Source organism: Amblyomma americanum, chromosome 8 (genome assembly GCF_052857255.1).
Source record: "Amblyomma americanum isolate KBUSLIRL-KWMA chromosome 8, ASM5285725v1, whole genome shotgun sequence".
NCBI lineage: Eukaryota > Metazoa > Arthropoda > Arachnida > Ixodida > Ixodidae > Amblyomma > Amblyomma americanum.
The window spans coordinates 47,759,485-47,780,447 of record NC_135504.1 but is presented as its reverse complement, the minus strand read 5'-3'; the positions used below and the strand labels follow the sequence as shown (position 1 = coordinate 47,780,447).

Genomic DNA, 20,963 nt, shown 5'->3' with positions numbered 1-20,963 from the left:
TTCGAGTAGTTCGAGAATTTACAGAAGCACGTAGACAACTTACAGTAATAGGCAACATGCTGAAATTCATACAACAGTAAAAAATGAAAGAGGAGTAAGTAGGACAGAAGAGAAAGCTTCCAGGGTGTTGAGAAAATGAAACGAAGCCGTTCTCACGGCGAAAAAATGTTTTCTTGTGAAGAATATAGCAGAATCTGCAAACAGCATAATCATTACCATAAGCCATGCAGGAAAGATTTATTGCAGGCCCAACTCTGCCACTTTGTCAAGTATAGTCTTTCTGCCTTTCTTCCTTTGTTGAATGAACCAGACTTGTTCAGCATTATCCTTAGCTGTAAACACAATAAAAGTGCAGGGATGGATGGGTTGCACATAAACTTTCTTTACAAGAACTTCCAGCCGTTGTAATTCTATATTTTTACAATAAGCATCGCCGGTGCCGTCGACAGTCACCCCATTCACTGGCAAGTTCCTAATCATGCCTGCACACTACCTCGATCCCTTTCATCTGTGAGCAGTAACGTTTGCGCATCATATCTCAAAAGACGGCACCCACCGCTGCAGCACAATTTGATAGCCACTGAAAGGATTGCAGAACGGTCGGTCAAAAAATTAATACGCAGAAGAATATAGTTATGTTTCAGATCCACGGACGAGAACAGCACGGCATGGTTGGTAGGGGGCCCCTGAATGTGGTAAGGGAATATGCCTACTTAGCGCAGGTAGTGACCGCATACACGGATGACTGTAGTGAAATAACATTATAATAAGGTTAAGCGCATTAGGTAGGTTCTCTGAGATCATGACTGGCAGTTAGAAATATCTCTCAAGAGAATTATAACACTTGTATCTTACCAGTGTGCTCAGCTCTTGACCAGAAACGCGGATGCTAACGAAAAGATTGAACTTAAATTGAGGACAACACTGCTAGGTATGAAAAGGAAAATGATAGAAACTCAAAGCATCTGAAGATGCTTAAGCATTGCCTTTAAGAGTGGAACGTGACAGCTGGTTGCAGCGCATCAGTACACGACAGTTAACGAAGTCGAAGACCACAAAACGCAATCACTGGGTTCAATTTTATTCAGCTCGAAGGAACGAGTTTTTTGCTAACGCATTGTGCTAATGCTGCTCAACCCTCGCAATCTGAAAGACCTCGGTTTAATTCCCCGCATCTTTAGATTTTTTTTATTTGGAAGTTCTCACGTGTAACGCCAACAACGTCGACAATGGCTATTCTGCGGCACAAGCTCGCAAACGCCGTATAATGTCCCAAACCGACTCAGTTTATAAGAGATGCCGTATTGAAGGGATCCGGAAATTTCGACCATCTGGGGTTCTTTCACGCGCACTGACATCGCACTCTACACAGGCCTCTAACATTTAACCTCCATCAATGTTCGATCGCCACGGCCGCACTAGAACCCGTGTCTTTCGAATCAGCTGCTGAGCGCCATAACCACTGAGAGTACAAGTTACTAATATTTTCAGACTGGCACAAGGATAGGCAGTGCTACTACAGGATGAAAACTGTTGGAAATCTTGCCACATGTTGAGTAACAGAAGCATCGCTGATTTTCAGAGCGCCATGCATACCGGGGTGCCGATGAGCTTGGCCGGTAAAAATGGTCAACAGCGCCTCCACTCGTCAACTGGGTGCCCTTGAGGGTGGTCGCGAGGACCAGAGAGCATTGGTCGCATTGAAGACAAGGCGCCTGCTGTCGTCTTCTTGGGGCCGACCAGCAACCTGTAGCATTTGAATGCCCTTTGAAGTACCTGAACGAAAGTACGATCGGCATTGCAAAATTGCTTTTTTATGGGTACAAGTCTTAATAGTCTCTGCGCACGAAATTTTGAGATACTCTCAGCTGATTATGTATACCAAACGCATACACGAAATCTTGTCATGTGTTGACTTTACAGAAGCATCGCTGATTTTCAGAGCGCCATACATACCAGTCTGCCGACGGGCTTGTCAGGGAGGAGTGGTTGACACGCCTCCACTCGTCGACTGGGCGCCCTTGAAGGTGGTCACCAGGACCAGAGAACACTTTTGGCATTGAAGACAAGGCGGTTGCTGCAGTTGTCTTCTTGGGGCCGACCGCAGCCTGTGGCATGTGAATGCCCTTTGAAGGCCCTGAAAGAAAGCAGGATCGATATTGCAAAATTTTTTTTAAAGAGTCAAAAGAAAACGTTTGACAGATACCTGTGTGGTAGAAAAAAGAATTGAGGTTATAAATGAACGAAAACAAAAAAAACGAACATGATGTGTCAGAATGTTCTGGGTACTTTCATCAGTGGTGACTGAGGGCGCGTTGCAGCTGCCGTTTTAAACTCGTCGTTCTATGAGCAGTAGGGTAACGTCGGCTTTTTTCAGCTTTTCGTTCCCATTCTTCTTTAACTTAAAATATTTTCTTTATTACAGTAGGTGGGTCAGTGATGCAACTGTTGGTAAAGCCTCCATGTTGATGAAATGAAACAGTGTCAACCAATTTGCACGAAAAATATGGAGCTGAAAATAAAGTTATTCACAAGAGACTTAACACAATGGATTTTAGTTTTGAAGGAGTGGCTAAAGCACAGTGAGCAAAGGAGCTGCAGCGGACATGTGAGCACTTTTGAACAAAGACCTGCTTGTGAAAGACTAGCGCATCTCTACGGAGACTCATTTCAGTAAAAAAGGATACTTGGCTTGATTGCACGTGAGTTTTATTCGCACGCATATGTGCGTGGAAGCGCACACAAAGAACAAAGTTTACACGCATGGTTTCATTCGTAGAATTCTTGCGTCTCCTTCAAAAACAGCGGCCATTAACAGAACTCGCTCAACCTGCGGCCCCGCTCAACCTGCATCCCCGCCCCTTGGGGCTGGCGATGGATGCACCGCTGGGAGTCACATTCACTGCCGTGACGAAGTCTATGCAAAAGCAGGTAGCCTGCTTCAGCTGGAGCACAGGCAGCGAAGCGGGTGATCAAGCCAGGCATTGGTTTCTCAGTAAGACAACCAGACTGGAGCACATAAGTGATGCGAAGATATTAAAAGGCAATGCTGAGTTACTTAAGTGCCCTTATCGAAACGCGAGCACATGTGGTTTCGGAGTTCTCACCCGGCCGCATCGCATTTCAATGAAACTACAATGCTGCTGCTTAGAACCCGAGATAGAGAGCAGCAACCGGGAAAAACGCAGTTTTTCAGCATATGGCAGAAGTCCTGAACTTGAGAATTAGTGTCCTGCACAATTCAGAAGCCCTGGTTGACATTAAAAAAAACAATTACTGCCTCGTAGGTTCCTTGTTCCCCGTAAACCATGAAGAGCAGTAGATATGCAAATTACTATAGTGGGTGCACTATAATTATTATGTTTACCATTTGGTGCTAGTGCCAGAGAATGCCATCGAGTGCAGTGGCCTACGAAATCCGGTGGTGTTATGACCACTGTCATCACATCAAGCTACCGCCAAGCTGTCATCACATCAAAACCTCTCTGGCAGATATCAAATTTCTTCATTCCAACTGGCAGACTCCGAAATTGCGCCGTAACCAAATTTTACATTTTTCACCCAGATAATTTTATTTTATTATATACATATCGTCTCAAAAGAGCAATTAAAATGAGTCGAATTTAATGACGTTGGGCCTGCTTGGCTTAACATTGTCAAGGTTAATGCGTTTCCTTCGGACGAGGAAGTGTGAAAACCTGATTTATTCAAGAACCTCATCCCGTAAATGTTGAGCACCAGGCAAGGGGATATTTTATTCACAGATGAAGAGCAGCTGTGTACGTGGCAGTAGGTTTCAAGCTACACATTTCCCTCATTTGGGGCGGGGTCTCTAAGCACTATGCCAGAGCTGCACTGTACCTGGTTGAGGAAGTCGAAGGCAGCACTGTCCCTCACAAGATCCTTCCTGAGAAGCATGCTTTCTCCAGGTCATTCGAAAGAACTCAGAAGCGCCAGTGCGTCTAAGCGTAACTGATAAGTTAGAGCTGAGCTAGAATAAATTGCAGATTAGACCTTTTTAGCAGCGCCCGTTCATGTGATGGTCTTTCCAGGCTGCCCCAGGAGCAGCAGCTTTAAGAGACCCAGCTAGTGTAGGAAAACGGAGGTCTTCAAGAACATTGAGGCGAGACCTGCCACCTACCTCAGTTGACCCATCGTAAATTGGAGACAGGAAAATCCCCTTCTCCACATTTAGGGGATTGAAGGGAGACTAAAGGGAGGAGGGCAGAGAGAGAGGGTTGGAGGCATCGGGTGGCAAAGTAGAGAAAAAGAGAAACTAGAGAGGGAAGACACTTTTCTGCGATGGGCGCCATGTTGGCATAAGTGTCTGCCTCGGCTCCGGCAGGTGGTTGGTTCGAAACCTTCCAAAGCTCACCACCGAAAACTACAACTGAAACCCACTGCAGTGTATTACTGCAGTCCTGGGCAAATCTGTGTTGGGCTCCAGCTGTCTGACTTTGCGAGAAATAAGAGTGAGCAAGTCTGTGAAAAACTCTGTTGTCGGCTATGAAATTCTGTTGTCGGCTACAACGACTGCAAAATAGGCGCATACGCCTCCTCTGAACACAATTTAAAGCCGCAATCTGATCGTGTTGAATCCAGTGGCTCCGAATTTATATAATAGAGTAAGTCTAGACAGCTTGAATTTAAACCACTAATCTAGAAGCCCCCGTGGTATGTTATGCCTGAGGACTAAAAAAGTTACTAATGCGGTGAGGCTAAAATCGGCATCTACCACACAGGCACACCTTGTTACAGCCAGCTGAGGAGCCGAAAAGTCTCTGCAGTTCAGGACGGACAAGGCGACTGGAGGAGCAGCCATCCACTCGACGGTTGCGTCGAAGTGACATATCCAATAGACCAACAGAACTTGTGGGGAGCACGAAGACCTACAATTCTGGCCCATCATTTTCGAAAGAGACCATGTACTGGCAGTCAAGTATATATCTTTGAAGCTTGAAAACAAATATAAATTACAGATATATATCACAAAAAGTTTGAAAATCAGCAGAAATTATAGATGATAAAGCAAATTTATAGAAGGTCTCATGGCCCCAAACGATACAACGGTTAGGAAAAATGACGGAGAGTTCTATGCGAGGGTAAACAAATGAGTACTGTTGAGAGCCGTGTGACAGTCTACTTTTTGTTCTGCAAATTTAACTTGAGAAGATTGATTTCCAACTTTTTAAGTACGCCTATTCCAGAAAAAAACTTTAAATTAGCAAAACCTACACTGCATAGAAAAAGTGCAACCTGAAATATTAGGAGCAAGGAACCATTTATGAGCATCTTTCTAACATAAGAAAAAGTGAATGCGATCGCTTCCACCGAAACACTGCCGCCCCGGGAGCCACGGGAGCAATGACAGCAGCGTTTCGACGGAGGCAAAATTAGCTCAGCTAGTCCAGGATTTACAAAGCGAAGTCTGTCGCCATTCATTGTGTTCATTGACATTGGCTTTGACATCTTACGTTCTAGACGCTGATGATTTTAAGGAAAGGAAGAGCACACAGCTTGCTCTCTGGGTTAATGAACGCCTCAATCCCCTTTGATGTACCTGGCGGTGGTGCGAGTGAGATATGGGATGCATGCATTAGCGCTGACAACATTGTGCCAGACACGTGACACTGCAGCAGTAGGCTGCACCGTTCACTGGGTGACCAATGTCTCGCGGTCAACTATTAACTGCCACCTGCCAGGGTGGCAGAGTGGGTGCGCTGCCTATATTTGCAGTGTGCGGAGCGGATTAACAGCAGGTTTTTGCTTTTGGACGCCAACGCCACAAACATGAAAGCTCACTTGTTTTCTTTGGATTTGGAGGAAAGTAATTTGCGCAGTAACTGTGGCAGTAACTGTTGCATATCTGGGTCATATCTGGGTGACCACAGCGCCATAAGGGAGGGAATAAAAGGAGGGACAGAAAAAGAAAAAAGGAAATTGAAAAGAAAATTGGATATTGAGGAAAGGTGTGGCACAGCGGTGGAACACCTGTGGCTAGGTGCAAGTAGTGGCACATGCTCAAGAGTGACTAGGGATGCTTATCCATATCCAAGATGCGCCGCTGAATAGCCTAGTGTAGCTTTTGCTAGGAAAGAAAGCCCGCGGAACAGAAAGGTGATCACGCGGTAACCGTGGTACTTGAGCACCCCATTATGGTCATTTCCGAAGACGATATAAAACAATTTATCTAATTAGCTTTTACTTTTCAAGAATAATAACAAAATGAAAATTACCAAAGACTAGGACAAACGGCTCTCTACATCATGCTTCGTGCCTTGAGCATTGCTTCTTATTTAAAAACTAGCTTACGTTTAGCTGGCACAGCCAAAACAATCAGCTACATAGCCAAAACAATTTAAACATACGTTGTCATATTTATTATGGCTCAATACAAAAATTTTTCGCTATGCATAGCTGTAAGAATAAATCTTATATTGATTTTTTTCTCGGGTATTTGCAGTTTTCTTCATTTTTCATCAATATATAAAAAAAATATTCAACCGCACGCTTTCTCTTGCTCCACAAGAGGTAAAACAAACCATATGATATTTCGTTCCCACTAACAGAAATCGAAAAAACTCCAAATGATAAGCTCATGTCATGATATGGAAATTTCCACGTCAATCGCACACGTCCTTGCATGCATACAATTAGGTGGTTTAAGCCCCAACATTGAGGTTGGAGAGCTCGAAAAAAATGCATGTTACAAACTTTTCACCAAATGTAAGAGCCAAAAATCTGACTGCCTTTATGTTTCGGACCATCTTTGGTCATTTATTGAATACAGAAAAGTAAGGTTATGAACTGAGGTAAGTGTAGTACTTACCGCGCGTATTTGAATAATCGCGATTTCCTACCTTTCAGCAGCCTGCCTAGGTTTCAATGAAGTCAACGCCCATACTGCTTGAGTTTAGGCTTGTATACTGTGCCTTAAATTCCACCCGTTGGAGCATGGAACATGAGACAATGGCAACGGCAATGGCAAGCCTCCCTTACCTTCAGGACACCTTTCCCACCGTAGTGGGCAGGGAATGGGCGCTGGACAGGATTCGGAGGTCAGTGGTGCGCGAGTCCCAGCAGGCGCATCTTGCTCCCGTGATTGTGGTTGTCTTGCAACAAGAGTCGGCCTGTGCATCGAGAGGGAGAACGTTAGTGGCACCGTTCCAGCTCGAGTGTGTCACGTTTAAACAATGGCACCAAAAAAGGGGTTTTATTGCAGCATCGACGCTACTGGCTATAACAGTCAGTTTAAATTATTGGTTTAATGTCCTGAAACGACGCATGAGCGATGAGGAACGTTGAAATCGGGGGTTTATGAATAATTCGGACTACATGTGGTTATTTTAAATGCGCTGACATCGCAGACCGCACGTGCACTTTAACGTAACAGGATCTACAATAATTTAGATGCCTCGCCCGTATTTACTGCAGGGTCGATAATACAGCATCCCAAAGGTGCATCATTATTCATTAAGATCAGAGGTCCAGCAAAGTCAGCCACGTACCCATGATGGAGGTCAGTCTGTGAGGCAGACGTTAAACAGGAGCAGTCATCCGCAGAGGAAACGATAAGGACTTAACAGTTGTGTTAACGCACCTGCATTAAACACCCAATATCGAGCTTTGCCAAAGGTGTCGTCAGTGTTCCCCTTGACCTGTTCAGGAAAGGCACCATTGTAGGCCAAGTATGGCCAAATATGGCCAATCATTTCCTCTCAGCACCAAACTTTTCAACGCTGGGCCATAAACGTGTACAACATGTGATGGCCCATAGAAAAAGGTTTATGTTCATAGTCTGTAGAGGTTTTGTTGGGTCCTTCAAATGTTGACGAAATTTCGTGCAACAGTCGCAATTTAAACTTCAGTTCGATAATTATCACAAGTCTCCAGAGCGCCATTTTGTTGCGATCTTCACTTTCCGCAAAGCTTACCTGCGAAAAAAAGTGCTCTGGTTGGCGTTTTTAGATTGTAGGTAAAAGGTCCTTGTGGGAAAAAGCACAGATGAGAAACGCCTCCAGAAGTGAGCACGCCAGACGAGCACGCCAAAAGTTGACGCACATGGCGCAGTTCCCCAGCTTTGAGCGCTTCCTATTCTTTGTAAAATAATATCGTTCAGCGGGCGAAGTGGCGAATAGGCACTTAAATGGGCAGCCACCCTACCAGTAGCAATTCCCTTGAGAACAGAAAATATTGACAGCCCTTAATATTTGTGAAAACACAATATTTTATCAAGCCACACACTATATATCCGGAAGAGCTATGCCATATTTTTGCGTTCGATATTTCAAGCACGCCACTATTATGAGGTTTATAATAGGTTTATTATAGGTTTATGTACGAGGTTTATAATAGGCGAGCATTAGGCGCCTCGGAAGTGAAAAAGCCGTTCTGTCTACGTTTTTTCACCTAATTTTTCTCTGCTCACTGCTACGCTAGTCCTCCTAGCAGAAGTTAAAAATGCAGCAAAAAATATACAGGCAAGTATTTGTGCCATAACGTAGACTGCAGGTCTCCGCTAGACAAATGAAGAAGGGCCCTCAGTACAACGAGCCACAACGAATGGCCCACAAGAATAACATGGGATGACAGAGGAATGAGCTTTGTGTGAAACCCAGCTTTCGGCCCTCGTCACCTGGCGAGTTAACGGCACGTGGAGAAAATTACCGAGCTTTTGATGTTCTCCTCTTGCAGTGTCCTGAAATGCTCTCTCTGCCGCATAGAGAGATACGCATCTACAATTACTTGTCGCGCAAAGAACTCACGCGAATATTTCCTTGTCGCGCATCCAACTCACACGAATATTCTCATCGGCATCATCCTTGCAGTTCTAGTAGTCGTAATGTAAATTCGCTTCAGCAAACAGCATACAGAACACTAAAGTCATCTCTTCTCACCTTATATGCCCAACCGCTTTTAGTTTGCAGCAGGCGTCTCATCGGGAGGGAGTCCGTTCCGCTGATGCGAAGAAGTACCTGCGGGTAGCTGGAGGTACGCTGCCGCTGCAAGGTGCCGGAGGGAAGGCGATGCAGTCTAGCTTTGGCTTCCAAGCAGAACATCGAGTCTGGCCTGGACAAAGAGATAAGCGACGTTGACAAGCACGCCGCGGAAGACCGCATGTAGCTAGACAAGGGCCCAAGGTAGAAGTAAAGTGGCTGTTTGGGCTTGTTGGTCAGTGATCATAGTTAAAGAACACCGCGCGAAAAAACAAGGACAAATGAGGTAGTACACAAGACTGGTGCTGACTACTTCAAATGGCACAATTTTCTTTTTGAGTTAGAACGTGTGGATCCTGGCCTTGCAAGTTGAAATCGCAATAAGATTCGCACAGGTTATGGCGGCATCTTGCTTGCTCATGGTCGAAAGAAAAGAGCCCAATGTAGGACAAATCTGAAGAAATGAAGTGGCTGTTTCGGCTTTTTGGTCAGTGATCATGATTAGAGAATGCAGAGCAAAAGTACAAAGATAAACGAAGAAGTGCACAGGACTGGCGCTGACTACTTCAAATGGCAAAATTTTCTTTTTGAGATGGAACGAGAGGATCCTGGCCTTGCAGGATGAATTCCAGGCCTTGCAAGTTTAAACCATGAGCAAGCAAGATGCCGCCATAACCTGCGCGAATCTAATTGCAATTTCAACTCGCTAGGCCAGGATCCTCTCGTTCCATCTCAAAAAGAAAATTGTGCCGCTCGAAGTTGTCAGCGCCAGTGCTGTGCACTTCTTTGTTTGTCCTTGTCTTTTCGCGCTGCATTCTTTAACCATGATCAAGGTAGAAGGCCTAGTTTAAACAGACGAAAGGGCATAGTATTTTGCGGCATAGTATTACAAGTGTTGGCGCACTTCGGAAAGGCTGTGTATTATTTTAACTATTAATTTTGTGAACTAATTCCTGACGACTAACTTTTAACAACCCTACATGGGCAACTGGTACCAAAATAGAGATTTCTAGCTGGCGGCCGTTAGTAATAGGTATATTGGTTTTTAATATTTCGAAAATGCGAATGCTCTCGCCACTGTGGCTCGACAAACTATGGCTACCCCGTACGAAAATACATGAGCTTTTGAAAGCATGCATGCAAAGCAACCCCTCCAGTGCTTGTATCTAGTCGAAAAAGCCAAATTTTCTGAGCCACAGTGCAAAGCGTAATTGCATTTTCGAAATTCTAAATATTGCAATAGCTGTTACTAACAGCCGGCTACAACAGTCTAAATGCAACTAGGCTCCTAGCCTTTCTAAATAAAAAATTACTTATTAAAAATTTGTTAATCAGGTAAGTACTAAAGAGGATTGATCGTTTCACTGGAGACTTCCAACACTGGTAATACAATGCCGCAAGAGCTACATCTTTACCCTAAAAATTCATTTAACTGTTCGCTGAAACACCATGCATAAATCGAGGATAACAGTGCGAAATGGAACCATGTGTTAGGCAGAGAAGGGGTAAGAGGGTCATTGCATGCGAACTGAATCCTATTTCGCACTCAACTATAATCGAATTTTAAAAAAAAAATTTTAATTTTATTGCTTTGCTATATTAAACAATATCTTAGCTGGTTTAGCGCCAAAAAATTTTTCATGCTGCGGTAGTCATTTGAAATTTTTCAAAGTTGTCTGCAATATATTTGTTGGAAACCTATTGCGAGTGATTAATACTTTTTGTGTGTGAATAAAAGACATTACGCTTTCACAAGTAATGATCTGAAATGAAGCTCTCAATTTTTCTGAAACATGTAACACAGAAAATCGTTCTGAAGTACGAGTTTCTGAAACATTGTTTTAAATTTCACGTTGTCACAGTCACCATTTCAACTACTTTCCAAGCTTTCCATAACAAAATAAAGTTACCGGAAGTGTTTTAAAAGTCAGAAAACATACGCTGTGCCATAAAAAATGACTCATTCATTCAGAATGTTTGCTCTTTGCAACATATTCAGCCTTCAGCTGCAACAGACATTTAGTACATTGAACCGTGTCATTCAATTACATTTCTCTAGTGGTATGGATTCTATTTTGTTTTGGATGAGATAATCTCGCAAGTTGATCACACATTGGCGCTTTGACGCAGTTTTCGTGCACTGCATCTAAATATCTCAAGCAAAATTTGACGAGAAAGGTGTCCAAAATCTGCTTAAGGAAAAAATGTATGAATTGAAAGCTGGCTAAGTCTAGAGAGACGCACAGCACGAAAAAGCGCCTAGGAATGACTCGGAGTTAATAAAGTCTTAGTAGTCTCTGTGCACGAAATTTTGAGATAATCTTCGCTGAATATGTACCTCCCATGTGCACACTGCAACTATTGCCTTGTGTTGCGCAACCGAAGGATCGCTGATTTTCAGAACACCATGCATACCGGGCTGCCGATGAGCTTGGCGGGTAGAAATGGTCAACAGCACCTCCACTCGTCGTCTGGGCGCCATTGAGGGTGGCCACAAGGACCAGAGAGCACGGCTGGCATTGAAGACCATGTGGCTGCAGTAGACATCTCCTTGGGGACAACTGGCAGTCTATGGAATGCGAATGCCCTCTGAAGACCCTGAACGAAAGTAGAATCAGTATTACAACATTATTTATTAAAGATTCAAAAGAAAATGTCCGGCAGATATCTGTCTGGTTGGGAAAGGAATTTAACTTAGAAATGAACGCCAACCAAAGGAAAACGAACTTGATGTTTCAGTACCTTCTTGGTAGGTTCATCAGTTGTGATTGAGGGCACGTTACATCTTCAATTTAAAACTATCGTTCAATCAGCAGTACGGTAACGTCGGCTTTTGTCAGCGTTTGTTTTGCGTTTAAACATAATTTTTTTATTATACAAGTTGGGATGGTGATGCAACTGTTGGCAAAGCCTCCATGTTGATGAAATGAAAGTGTCAACCGATATGCATGCAAAATAGGCAGCAGAAAATACATTTATACAAAAGAAACTTAATACGATTGATTTAAATGTAAACATTTTGAAGGAATGGCTAAACGTTAGTGAACAAAGCAGCTGCAGTGATTATGTGAGTGCTTTTGAACAAGGACCTGCTTGTGGAATTATTAGCGCATTTCTATGGTGACTCGTTTACATAAGAAGGATACTTTGTTTGAATGTGCACTGAGTTTTATTTGCACGCATATGTGGGCGGCAGCGCACACAAAGAACGAAGTTTACATGCGTGATTCCAATCGACAACTTTAGCGTCTCCTTCAAAAACAGCTGCCATTAACAGAACTTGCTTATCCTGCGGCAAGAGGAGGCTTTAAAGGCAGCATCTTCTCCTCCTCCCCTGCACCGCAGCCACTTGGGGCCTTGTGGGGAAAAGAACAGAGACGAGAAGCGCCTCCAGATGTCAGCATGCCCGACCAACACATCAAAAATGGACGTACGAGTTATACTGCAGAGGTTGCTAACGTTGAGCACTTTCTAATGTTTTAGAAACGGTGTTCAGTTTGCTATGCGCCGACTTGCCTCTTAGCTGAGCAGCAGCCGTACAAATTCCAATTCCCTTGAGAACAGAAAATAATGTGGGTGCTCATTATTTGTGAAAACACACTATTTTATTAAGCCACACTCTATATTTCCGGAAGAGCTATGCCATCTTATTGAGCTCGACATTTCGAGCACGCCACTATTCTCTTGAGCTATATTTTCAGGGGATATTCTGTACGAGATTTTAAGTACAGGCCTCGGAGATGAAAAAGCCATCCTGTCTGCATTTTAAGCCTCCAACAGTCAGCTGCCACCAGCAACGAATGTCACACGGATGCCGCTAGAACTAGTTGGGTTACTAAAAAAAAAGCCGCTGTGTTTTCTGGTGAAGCATGCTAATGTCCCCATGAAGGAGAAACATCGGTTTAGCAGCAGCAAGGGCCACGTGCGGAAGACCAAACTTGCGCACACCAACTGCAGCAAAGTGGAAAGGAGGATTGCATGTCTGGGTCCGCGGGGCGATCAATAGCCAAATCCAATGGAAAATACCATGTGGAGCCAGCTGCTAGCCACATTGCCTGCAAAACCGCAATAAGTAACTTTTGCGAAAGGGTTCATACATATTGTGCTAGCGCATATGCGTAGCATTTATTGCAACGAGTAAATAGTGGGTTAATTCTTGCTGGAAATTATCACCTTGCACCATAACAAGACAGCATCGTAATCTACGCCTCCGGACCAGCAGAGAAACTGGACACGTGTTTAAAAACAAAGTGGGGAAACATCGCAGAAAAGACAGGCGGCCATGATAAGCACATTATTTTCTTTAGAACGAGAGCAAGATTTGCTGTTCCTGATTTGGAATGAAGTTTTGTTATTTTCATTTCCAAAGTATTTCCGTGTTTCACGGCAGGCCTCTACCAGCAAAGCGATAGGCACGCATGTAGCCGCCCCGGTGACTAAAATATTCCGCTACAGATAGCGTGGTCCATTATGTCCAGATGCCAACAATGTGCATTTTAATGTGAATGCACTGCCGCTCGGACAGTGCAAAAATGTTGACGTCCGTCAGTTGTTCACGCAGTGCCAATCATCCGTTACATAGTGCACGACAGCACCACTCACTAAACCAGTTTCTCTGCACATTTTCTGTATTCGGCAGTTCCATTCTGCGGTTCAGTGCAATAGTTTCTGTGCGGCTATAACAGTTTCCACCTATGTACCAGTTTTTATTCAAACTCAGCATCTGCAAATGTGAGCTGGTGTGATCAGCTTATGTAAAAGCAGGCAGACTTAGCAAACGTGAGAACAAAAGCACCTGATTTGCGCATCAGTTTCAGATTAAGATCAAATACAGACTGGCTGCGCCCTGTGTCAACAGCTCACGCTATGCGCCGCTGCTACGATTGGTGATATAGTAGACGGAAAACTATCTTTTAGGCATTGGCAGGAATTGGATGACAGCCGTGTGTTGACATAAAATGACTATTTCTTTCAGAACAAGGTTGAGCCCAACAAATGGCTAGTGCTCGAGGCAGGTGCTTCATACATTCGCGCTCACAGGGCAGCAAAAGAACGTGGGAAACTCGCAATAAAATATGATACAAGGGCGACGCCAGTAACCTCATGGACGCCAGTATCCTTATATAGCAATTTCTAGAAGCTGCCGAAACCAAGTAGCTTTTATGCCGGGTTTTCTGATTTTATCGGCCTTATAATGTGCACATCAGAGCATTACCTAACGCGGAGAGATTCTTCACTTTAAGCGGGAGCCTTTGTTGCAACCAGCAAAACCAGCGTACTTAAGCTGGCCATGCGGGGGAAGTGAGCTTGAAACTGGGCAAACATTTTGCAGTCCTCCTCACCTGCTTCCACTTGGTTCATCGCCGAGGTGGCGAGGAAGGCGGCCCTCGGCTTCCATGGCACCCACGTGACAGCAGCACTTTGGGCATCTGACGCACCTGTCGTGTGCCTCGGCAATCTCCACGGGCTCTGGCTGCAGCCTGTGTCGAGGGTAACAGGTTTCGTCCCGCATTAAGGCTAGTATCATGGCCTCAAAGATGCCCACAGAAAAGTTTTTTGGATTATGAGAAAGCCAAGAGAGCATTCTAAGTTTGTCACTTAATGGATACGCGTGCTCTATAAAACAAATCAATATGATGCAATAACCGCATGCATGCGCAATCATAAAATATCAATACACCTTGATATGGAGCAAAAATACCTATACTGTCATACATTCTGAATCATGTAGTTATCATAATTAGCGATGTAGGTACGACTAAACGTGCATGAGATGATTGCATTAAAGAGGTTTTTTCATTAGAAGGGCTCTCACGTTGAGCGTTGCGGTGTACGAGTAGACCAGAAAATTCCAGAAGAGATTGTTCACTGTGTGCTGCATGTAAAAGATGCCAATAACTCAAGCTTTGGCGTGGTTTACTCCAGACGCAAAGGAAGTAGCTCTACATTCAAAAAGACATTTAGGAGGCAATGTTATTTCTTTCCAAGGGTACTAAGTTTAACCCTTCATGCTTGGTTCATACCAAGACAGGTATCGTCCAGGCATTGGAGAGGGCATTAATGGCTCCACCATTTTAGGCGCGGAGGAGATACACGCTGACCTGGCGCCTGGAATGGGTACAATGTGTAACGCCAATATGAACACAAACGCCGCTCTGGAAAGCTGCGGAAACATGCTTAATTTCAAACGTGCAAAATACTGCCATTAATACACTGTACCAGTGAGGCATACTTGGGCACAAATAAAAATTAGCGAATACCTGAGCAGCAATTTCGGAATACACTCCGGCACAATATGTTTGACCTTCTTAGGAGCTGATTACATAAAAAAAATCCTCCGGATAGATAATGCCATGCAGCGCACTGGCATATGGAGCTCTGCCGTGTTGATTCTGTCTTTGTATTAGATAGACACGCCAATGTATTTTACTGTAATCATCTTCAAGGCTCACTGCACTGGTATTAAAAAAGTGTGCACAAAGTTTATATATCAGAAGAAAGTGCAGCAAAAAACGGCGTTGGTATATCAAAAGTGTTTGCTGCAAACAAGGGCTTACACATCTCTTTTTTTTATTGCAATAATTACTTTTGCACTGTTACTCATTCTGCTTCAGCGGAGACGATGCTACAGAGAATATCATGCCCACTGCAGCCACGCAGTGGGCATATATTGCACACACTTTGTGGAGATGCGTGGCGATCACTTCCTATAGAAAACCGCCGAAAGTGTTATGATGTGCCAATGAAATTTTCATCTCGAGGTGACGTAAGCAGGCAATACTTTTTTCCAGCATAAGCATTCACCTTTTTCAATTTTTTATTATCAGAAATTATATCTTTCATTGCAATCCTGCCTTTCTGGAGAGGAGCATTGTATTTCACGTCTAGGATTGAAGGTACTCAAGTCCAGATGACTGTGGTATAATAAAATGGTACAGTGTTTTTGCTGTCACCTACAATTTCGGCGTCCACACAATCAGCACTGCAGAGCGTGACGGTCGCGCTCACAGTTCAGGACGAATACAGTTACTGAAGCCACCACCAGGCCTGCCCCGGGAGGCACACTGAGAATAGAGGCAACTTCTAAAGGCAACATCCAGACACACATCACTGGGTAAACCGTGGCAGCAGAGGAAAACAGATACGAACCAGCATCATTTCTCGCTTCCTTTTCGATTTTGAACTGTTTTATTCTATAGCGGCTTAAAGCAAACAGTCTCAGCGCACTACCCATTTTATCTCGAATTAATAAATTCTGTATTGGAAAGAAACTGCATAATATGCACTTGTATCAATAAATTTGTAGACTTATATTTATGGCTTCATTTCACCATCATGATCAACCTGACTGTGACCACTGAGGGTAAAGACCTCTATCATGTATCTCTAAATAACCCTGTCCTTTGCCAGCAGCGGCAACCGTGTTTCCGCAAACTTCTTAATTAATCTGATCCGCTCACCTAATTTTTTCCAACTCCCTGCTACGCTTGTCCTCTATTGAAATCCACTGCGTCAACCCTAAATATAACTGGTTATCTTGCCTTTGAATTACATGCCCTCTCCAAGCCGGTTTCTTCTTGATTTCAACTAGGATGTCATTTCCCATGTTTCTTGCCGATTGTAATTATTGTACCTACTCTAATTATATCTCTATAACTAATCGTGATAACAATCAATAAAGTTTTTACTCTTAGGCGACTATCAACTGTGCGATCGATAATGACTATTTGAGCGTACTTCCGTCGAAATGCTACCAGAACAAGCTCATGTCTAGAAAAAGGATGCCAAAAGCGAAGCCCCGAACTCATGACACTCATTTGACTGACGTTCCAGCCATCCACCCGCGCAACGAGAGCCTTCCAGACGATGGCGGCGGCTTCACTTGTTCGGTGAGTTCACCGAAGGCCGTTTGAGCCACTGCGCCTCCCAGCTACAACTGTTAGGAACCACTTCGCTGTCGAATAGCAACTATAAAGAAACGTTATCGTTGCCTACGTGATCAATTATCTTCCTAGTTTTTATAAAACTCGTTGCGTACGCCCCAAGCGGTTCCTTCTTCGTTTATGTGCCACATTTCTTCGTTCCGCAGACGCATCATTCACACACACAGCTTATTTGTAGAAAAGAAGGAAACATCTGAAACGCAGTAACCTATCGCGTCATGCCATAAGCTTTTAAAGGTTATTCCTGTTGCATCGTCGTGTAAATATACCAATTTACGATCCCTCGCTTGGTTGATATTATACTGAATGGAACAAGAGTTTTTCCTGCAGAGAAGTAGGCGGAGCTGATAAAGCAAGCTTCAACACTTTCTCAGACAAAATGGAAAAAGAAAATGCACTATGTAACACCAACACCTCACTAAGATGTTTTGCGCCAATAGTGCAGTTTCAGTTAAGGTGTTACAAAAAGCTTGTAAGTTTCACACTGTCTGTGTTTCAGGCGGCACTGTATTTTTGCTCAACTAAAAATGGCAGAGACTCTGCTATGTTCGATTTTTCAGCATATATTTCCATTTTGTCTTTGCTGTGTTCATCTTTTAAGTTTCATTCTTGCTGTGTGTCACATGCAGTGTTTTTCACGTGGTGTAGTGATTTGTGTTTTGTCATGCCCCTCCTGCATGGGCCAATGCTGGTTTGCAGAATTTTGAAATAAATAGATAAAAATATGCAGCGTTATTTAAGTGAGTGAAATGCCAAACTGAGTTGCGCGGTACACGCCATTCCAACTTGACGAGGGAAGTGAACTTTATTTCGAGTTTTATGAATTGGATTTTAAGTTACTACTAAATTATCCATATGATTAGTTCTGCATACTCTTCAGTTCTTTAGCTGTGCCCTTCAGACAATGGACGATGGAGTCATGTTTGCGTCTCCTACGTGGGCAAAGCCATGGGCAGTCGTCCTCACCTTGAGACGCTCTGGTGACGCAGGCCTGGGTGAGTAGGGGCTGCTGGGCGGAAACCAGCCATCGCCGTCACCTGCGTGATGATAACGCTCCAGACACAAGAGGCGCCCACTGCCTCGACGACGGGCTGTCCAAGGGTTCGAGCTGCCAATCAGGACGAAACAACGAGAACGTTAGTGGCCAAGTTTCAGTGCACTTCCACAGTATTAAAAAAAAACAGGGTTATGGTAAGGTATTGGTGGTTTAACATTCCGAAACATCTTACGCTATAAAGGACGACATAGCGGAATGTTCAGAGTAAATGGGGTTTATAAGGCTCAGCGACATCGCACACTGCATGGGCGCTTTTGCGCTTTGCCTTCGTCTAAATGATATAGCTACGGCCGGATTCCACAAGAGCACTCCGGCTTTATTTGAATGCCTTGCCGACGCTCCACTCCGGGGCCTGATGCTCATGTCTACTTGGGAAGAATGGGAGATCCTACTGGCGTTCGACGGACATGGCCAGGTAGGAGATTACCACTGACCAGGCGGTATCAAAATAGGTTCTATTATACCGTGCTCATTTTATATAGATAAATATACCACCGTCGTGTGTACGTTATATATATATATATATATATATCACAAATTCGACAGTTTCCGCCGCTCCCTCTCTTTTCTCGTCACTTTTGCACAATGAATATGAAATGTCAGCGCTCCCCCTCTAGCTCCACCTACTCGGCCCCTCCGCCAGCTTCCGGAGGGGGAGGGGAAAGGAGCTTCTAGTTGCGGCAATGGCAGCTGCATGTTGACAGAGTGTTCGTGCGGCAAATCAATGATAGTTCTGCGCTACTGGCGCAACGAGCACTGCAAGACGTGTTGCCCCCAGGTTCGAGCGAATGCCCGGCACGGCTGGTTGCTCCTGGGTGTATGAAGCGCGAATATTTAAGAACATATTATAACTGATCGGCTTGCTATTGAGGTCTTGTACACGGCATGACCACTCGGTGGCCAATATTTTAGACTATGCAAGCGTATTATAAGTCAACATCAAAAACCCTTTTCAGGGGCCCTTTATGCCCCAAATGCCAAAAAGCGACATGCCGGCTGTCAATAAAGAGAAAAAGCACAAAACATCTATATTGATCATCTAGAAATAGCAGTGCTTGTCAAGCAATTAAAGGCAGCCGGTGAGAATATTCGCATTAACGATCAGTATTGCACGCTCACTGATGTAGGCAATAAAGCGGAAACCGCCGCATCGTTCAGGAACGTAGTGCATTTTCTTTTATAGTAGGGCACTTGTCAGTCCAATGCCTTGTCCATCTTATCACATGCATCGATGCAGCGACTAGAAAACTGCCCCAAAACAAATGAGTCCTATCTATCCAGCACCTGAGGAACACAAGCACCGTTGTTGTAGTTGGTGTGAAAATGGTATAATTACCTTCCACTCTATATGTACACGGAAGATTCTAAGCACGAGACTAAAATACTTTATAGCTCTGCTCCTAGATTTCCTTTTATGTGTGGCGCAGGAATACTGCGGGAAAACAACGCGGCGAATTCCTTTCTCGCTAACCAAGATACCGGTTCAGTTCGCCCTACTGACTGGAGCAAAGACAGGCTCTATCACTCTCTTTGCGTTCTTCTCTTCCCAAGCAAAAAGTTGTCAACAGCAAATTTCATTCAACCAGAACACCAGCACGTTCCATGTAAGACGTCAGATCTTCTTTCAGTTGATTCGCTGTTGTGATTGCACATTCTCGTTCATCAATATCTGGACGCCACTCCTGCTTCATGGTTGTTAGGAAGATACTCGCATCTGTGGTGTTTGGATGTTATTTGGATTTAACGACTGGATCTTCACATTCTCAAGATAGGAAGGGCAGCGACATAACACGTACACATTGAGCTAATTTATGCTTCTAGTGTATGAATCTGTGGCCTTCCATGTGTGTGATGTATGCATGTCTGTTGGTTTGGTTTTTGGTTTATGGGGGTTTAACGTCCCAAAGCGACTCAGGCTATGAGGGACACCATAGTGAAGGTCTCCGGAAATTTCGACCACCTGGGGTTCTTTAACATGCACTGACATCGTACAGTACACGGGCCTCTAGAATTTCGCCTCCATCAAAATTCGACCGCCGCGGCCGGGATCGAACCCGCGTCTTTTGGGCCAGCAGCCGAACGCCGTAACCGCTCAGCCACCATGGCAGCCGCATGTCTGTTGGCTTTGATGTCTATGAAAGCACATTAATTTCAATTCCGTAGAGAAAATGTAGATTCACCTTAGCGTAGTGTCTCCTTCTAGACCTCACAAATCAGTTTTCTTTTAGCACATCAATAATATGTTAAGTTGCAGAAATATTTGTAACAATGCGCATTTTGCGAAACTTTATTTTGAGTTATATTTTTTCTATATTTTTGGGTGCAATAACTGCCTGGCCTAATGGGTCCAATTCGTTCGACATTTGTATTTAGTTGGTTCGAATTGGTCGGCTGGCTAAACACATCTGGATCCAATCAGAATGTCCAAGTGGTACCAACTGGACATTCCAGTTGGTTCAAATGTGTTTTCTTTTTTTACTGGGAAGGTGCCTGTATCGATTTCATGCCTCAGCCGCCGCATTTCGGTGGAAGCGGAATGTTAAAATTAGATGCGGTTCAACTGCTACTGAACCTGGTTAGAGAGTGAAATTTGTGCTGTATCGTGGAAATAGACGTGGCTTGGCCTCTAATGTTCAGTTTGTTCCGCACACTGGAGAGGCAATGCACCCACCCAGCCAGGTGGCGGTAAAATGTTTGATCGTGAGAGGTTGGCCATACCAATGAATGCTGAGGCTTTTTGCTGCACTGGTGCGTGTTTGCTGCACCGTTGTCAGCGCTAATAGAGGCAGCCCGCATCTCTCTCTCCCGACCGCCACGTTCCTCGTATCGCGATAGGTGCGTTCACTGTCCCAACTGGGGAGCCAGTTGTGCGCCTTCTGTGCTGATAGCGCCTATGCTGCGTGTCATGTGTCTGCGTTGTCGGGCGGTTTCGCCCTGATGTCTGAAACATTATTTGTCTTTGACGTCCCTTCTCACATGAGTGATTTATATAAAGACATGCTGCTTGCATGAAATAAAGGTGGTTGT

At 44.2% G+C, this 20,963-nt stretch overlaps 1 protein-coding gene across 1 annotated transcript in view; it reads right to left on the bottom strand.

Moving 5' to 3' along the window:
• Nucleotides 1-20,963, bottom strand: part of LOC144100303 (uncharacterized) — a 33,211-nt gene that overhangs the window by 4,444 nt on the left and 7,804 nt on the right. The window contains exons 2-8 of the mRNA XM_077633285.1: nucleotides 17,846-17,987; nucleotides 14,279-14,416; nucleotides 11,352-11,534; nucleotides 8,898-9,069; nucleotides 7,000-7,130; nucleotides 1,957-2,137; nucleotides 1,597-1,747 (exon numbers count right to left, since the gene is read on the bottom strand). Coding sequence (XP_077489411.1) covers nucleotides 7,002-7,130; nucleotides 8,898-9,069; nucleotides 11,352-11,534; nucleotides 14,279-14,416; nucleotides 17,846-17,987 — 764 coding nt within the window. The 3' untranslated portion in view covers nucleotides 1,597-1,747; nucleotides 1,957-2,137; nucleotides 7,000-7,001. The remainder of the gene's footprint in view (nucleotides 1-1,596; nucleotides 1,748-1,956; nucleotides 2,138-6,999; nucleotides 7,131-8,897; nucleotides 9,070-11,351; nucleotides 11,535-14,278; nucleotides 14,417-17,845; nucleotides 17,988-20,963) is intronic.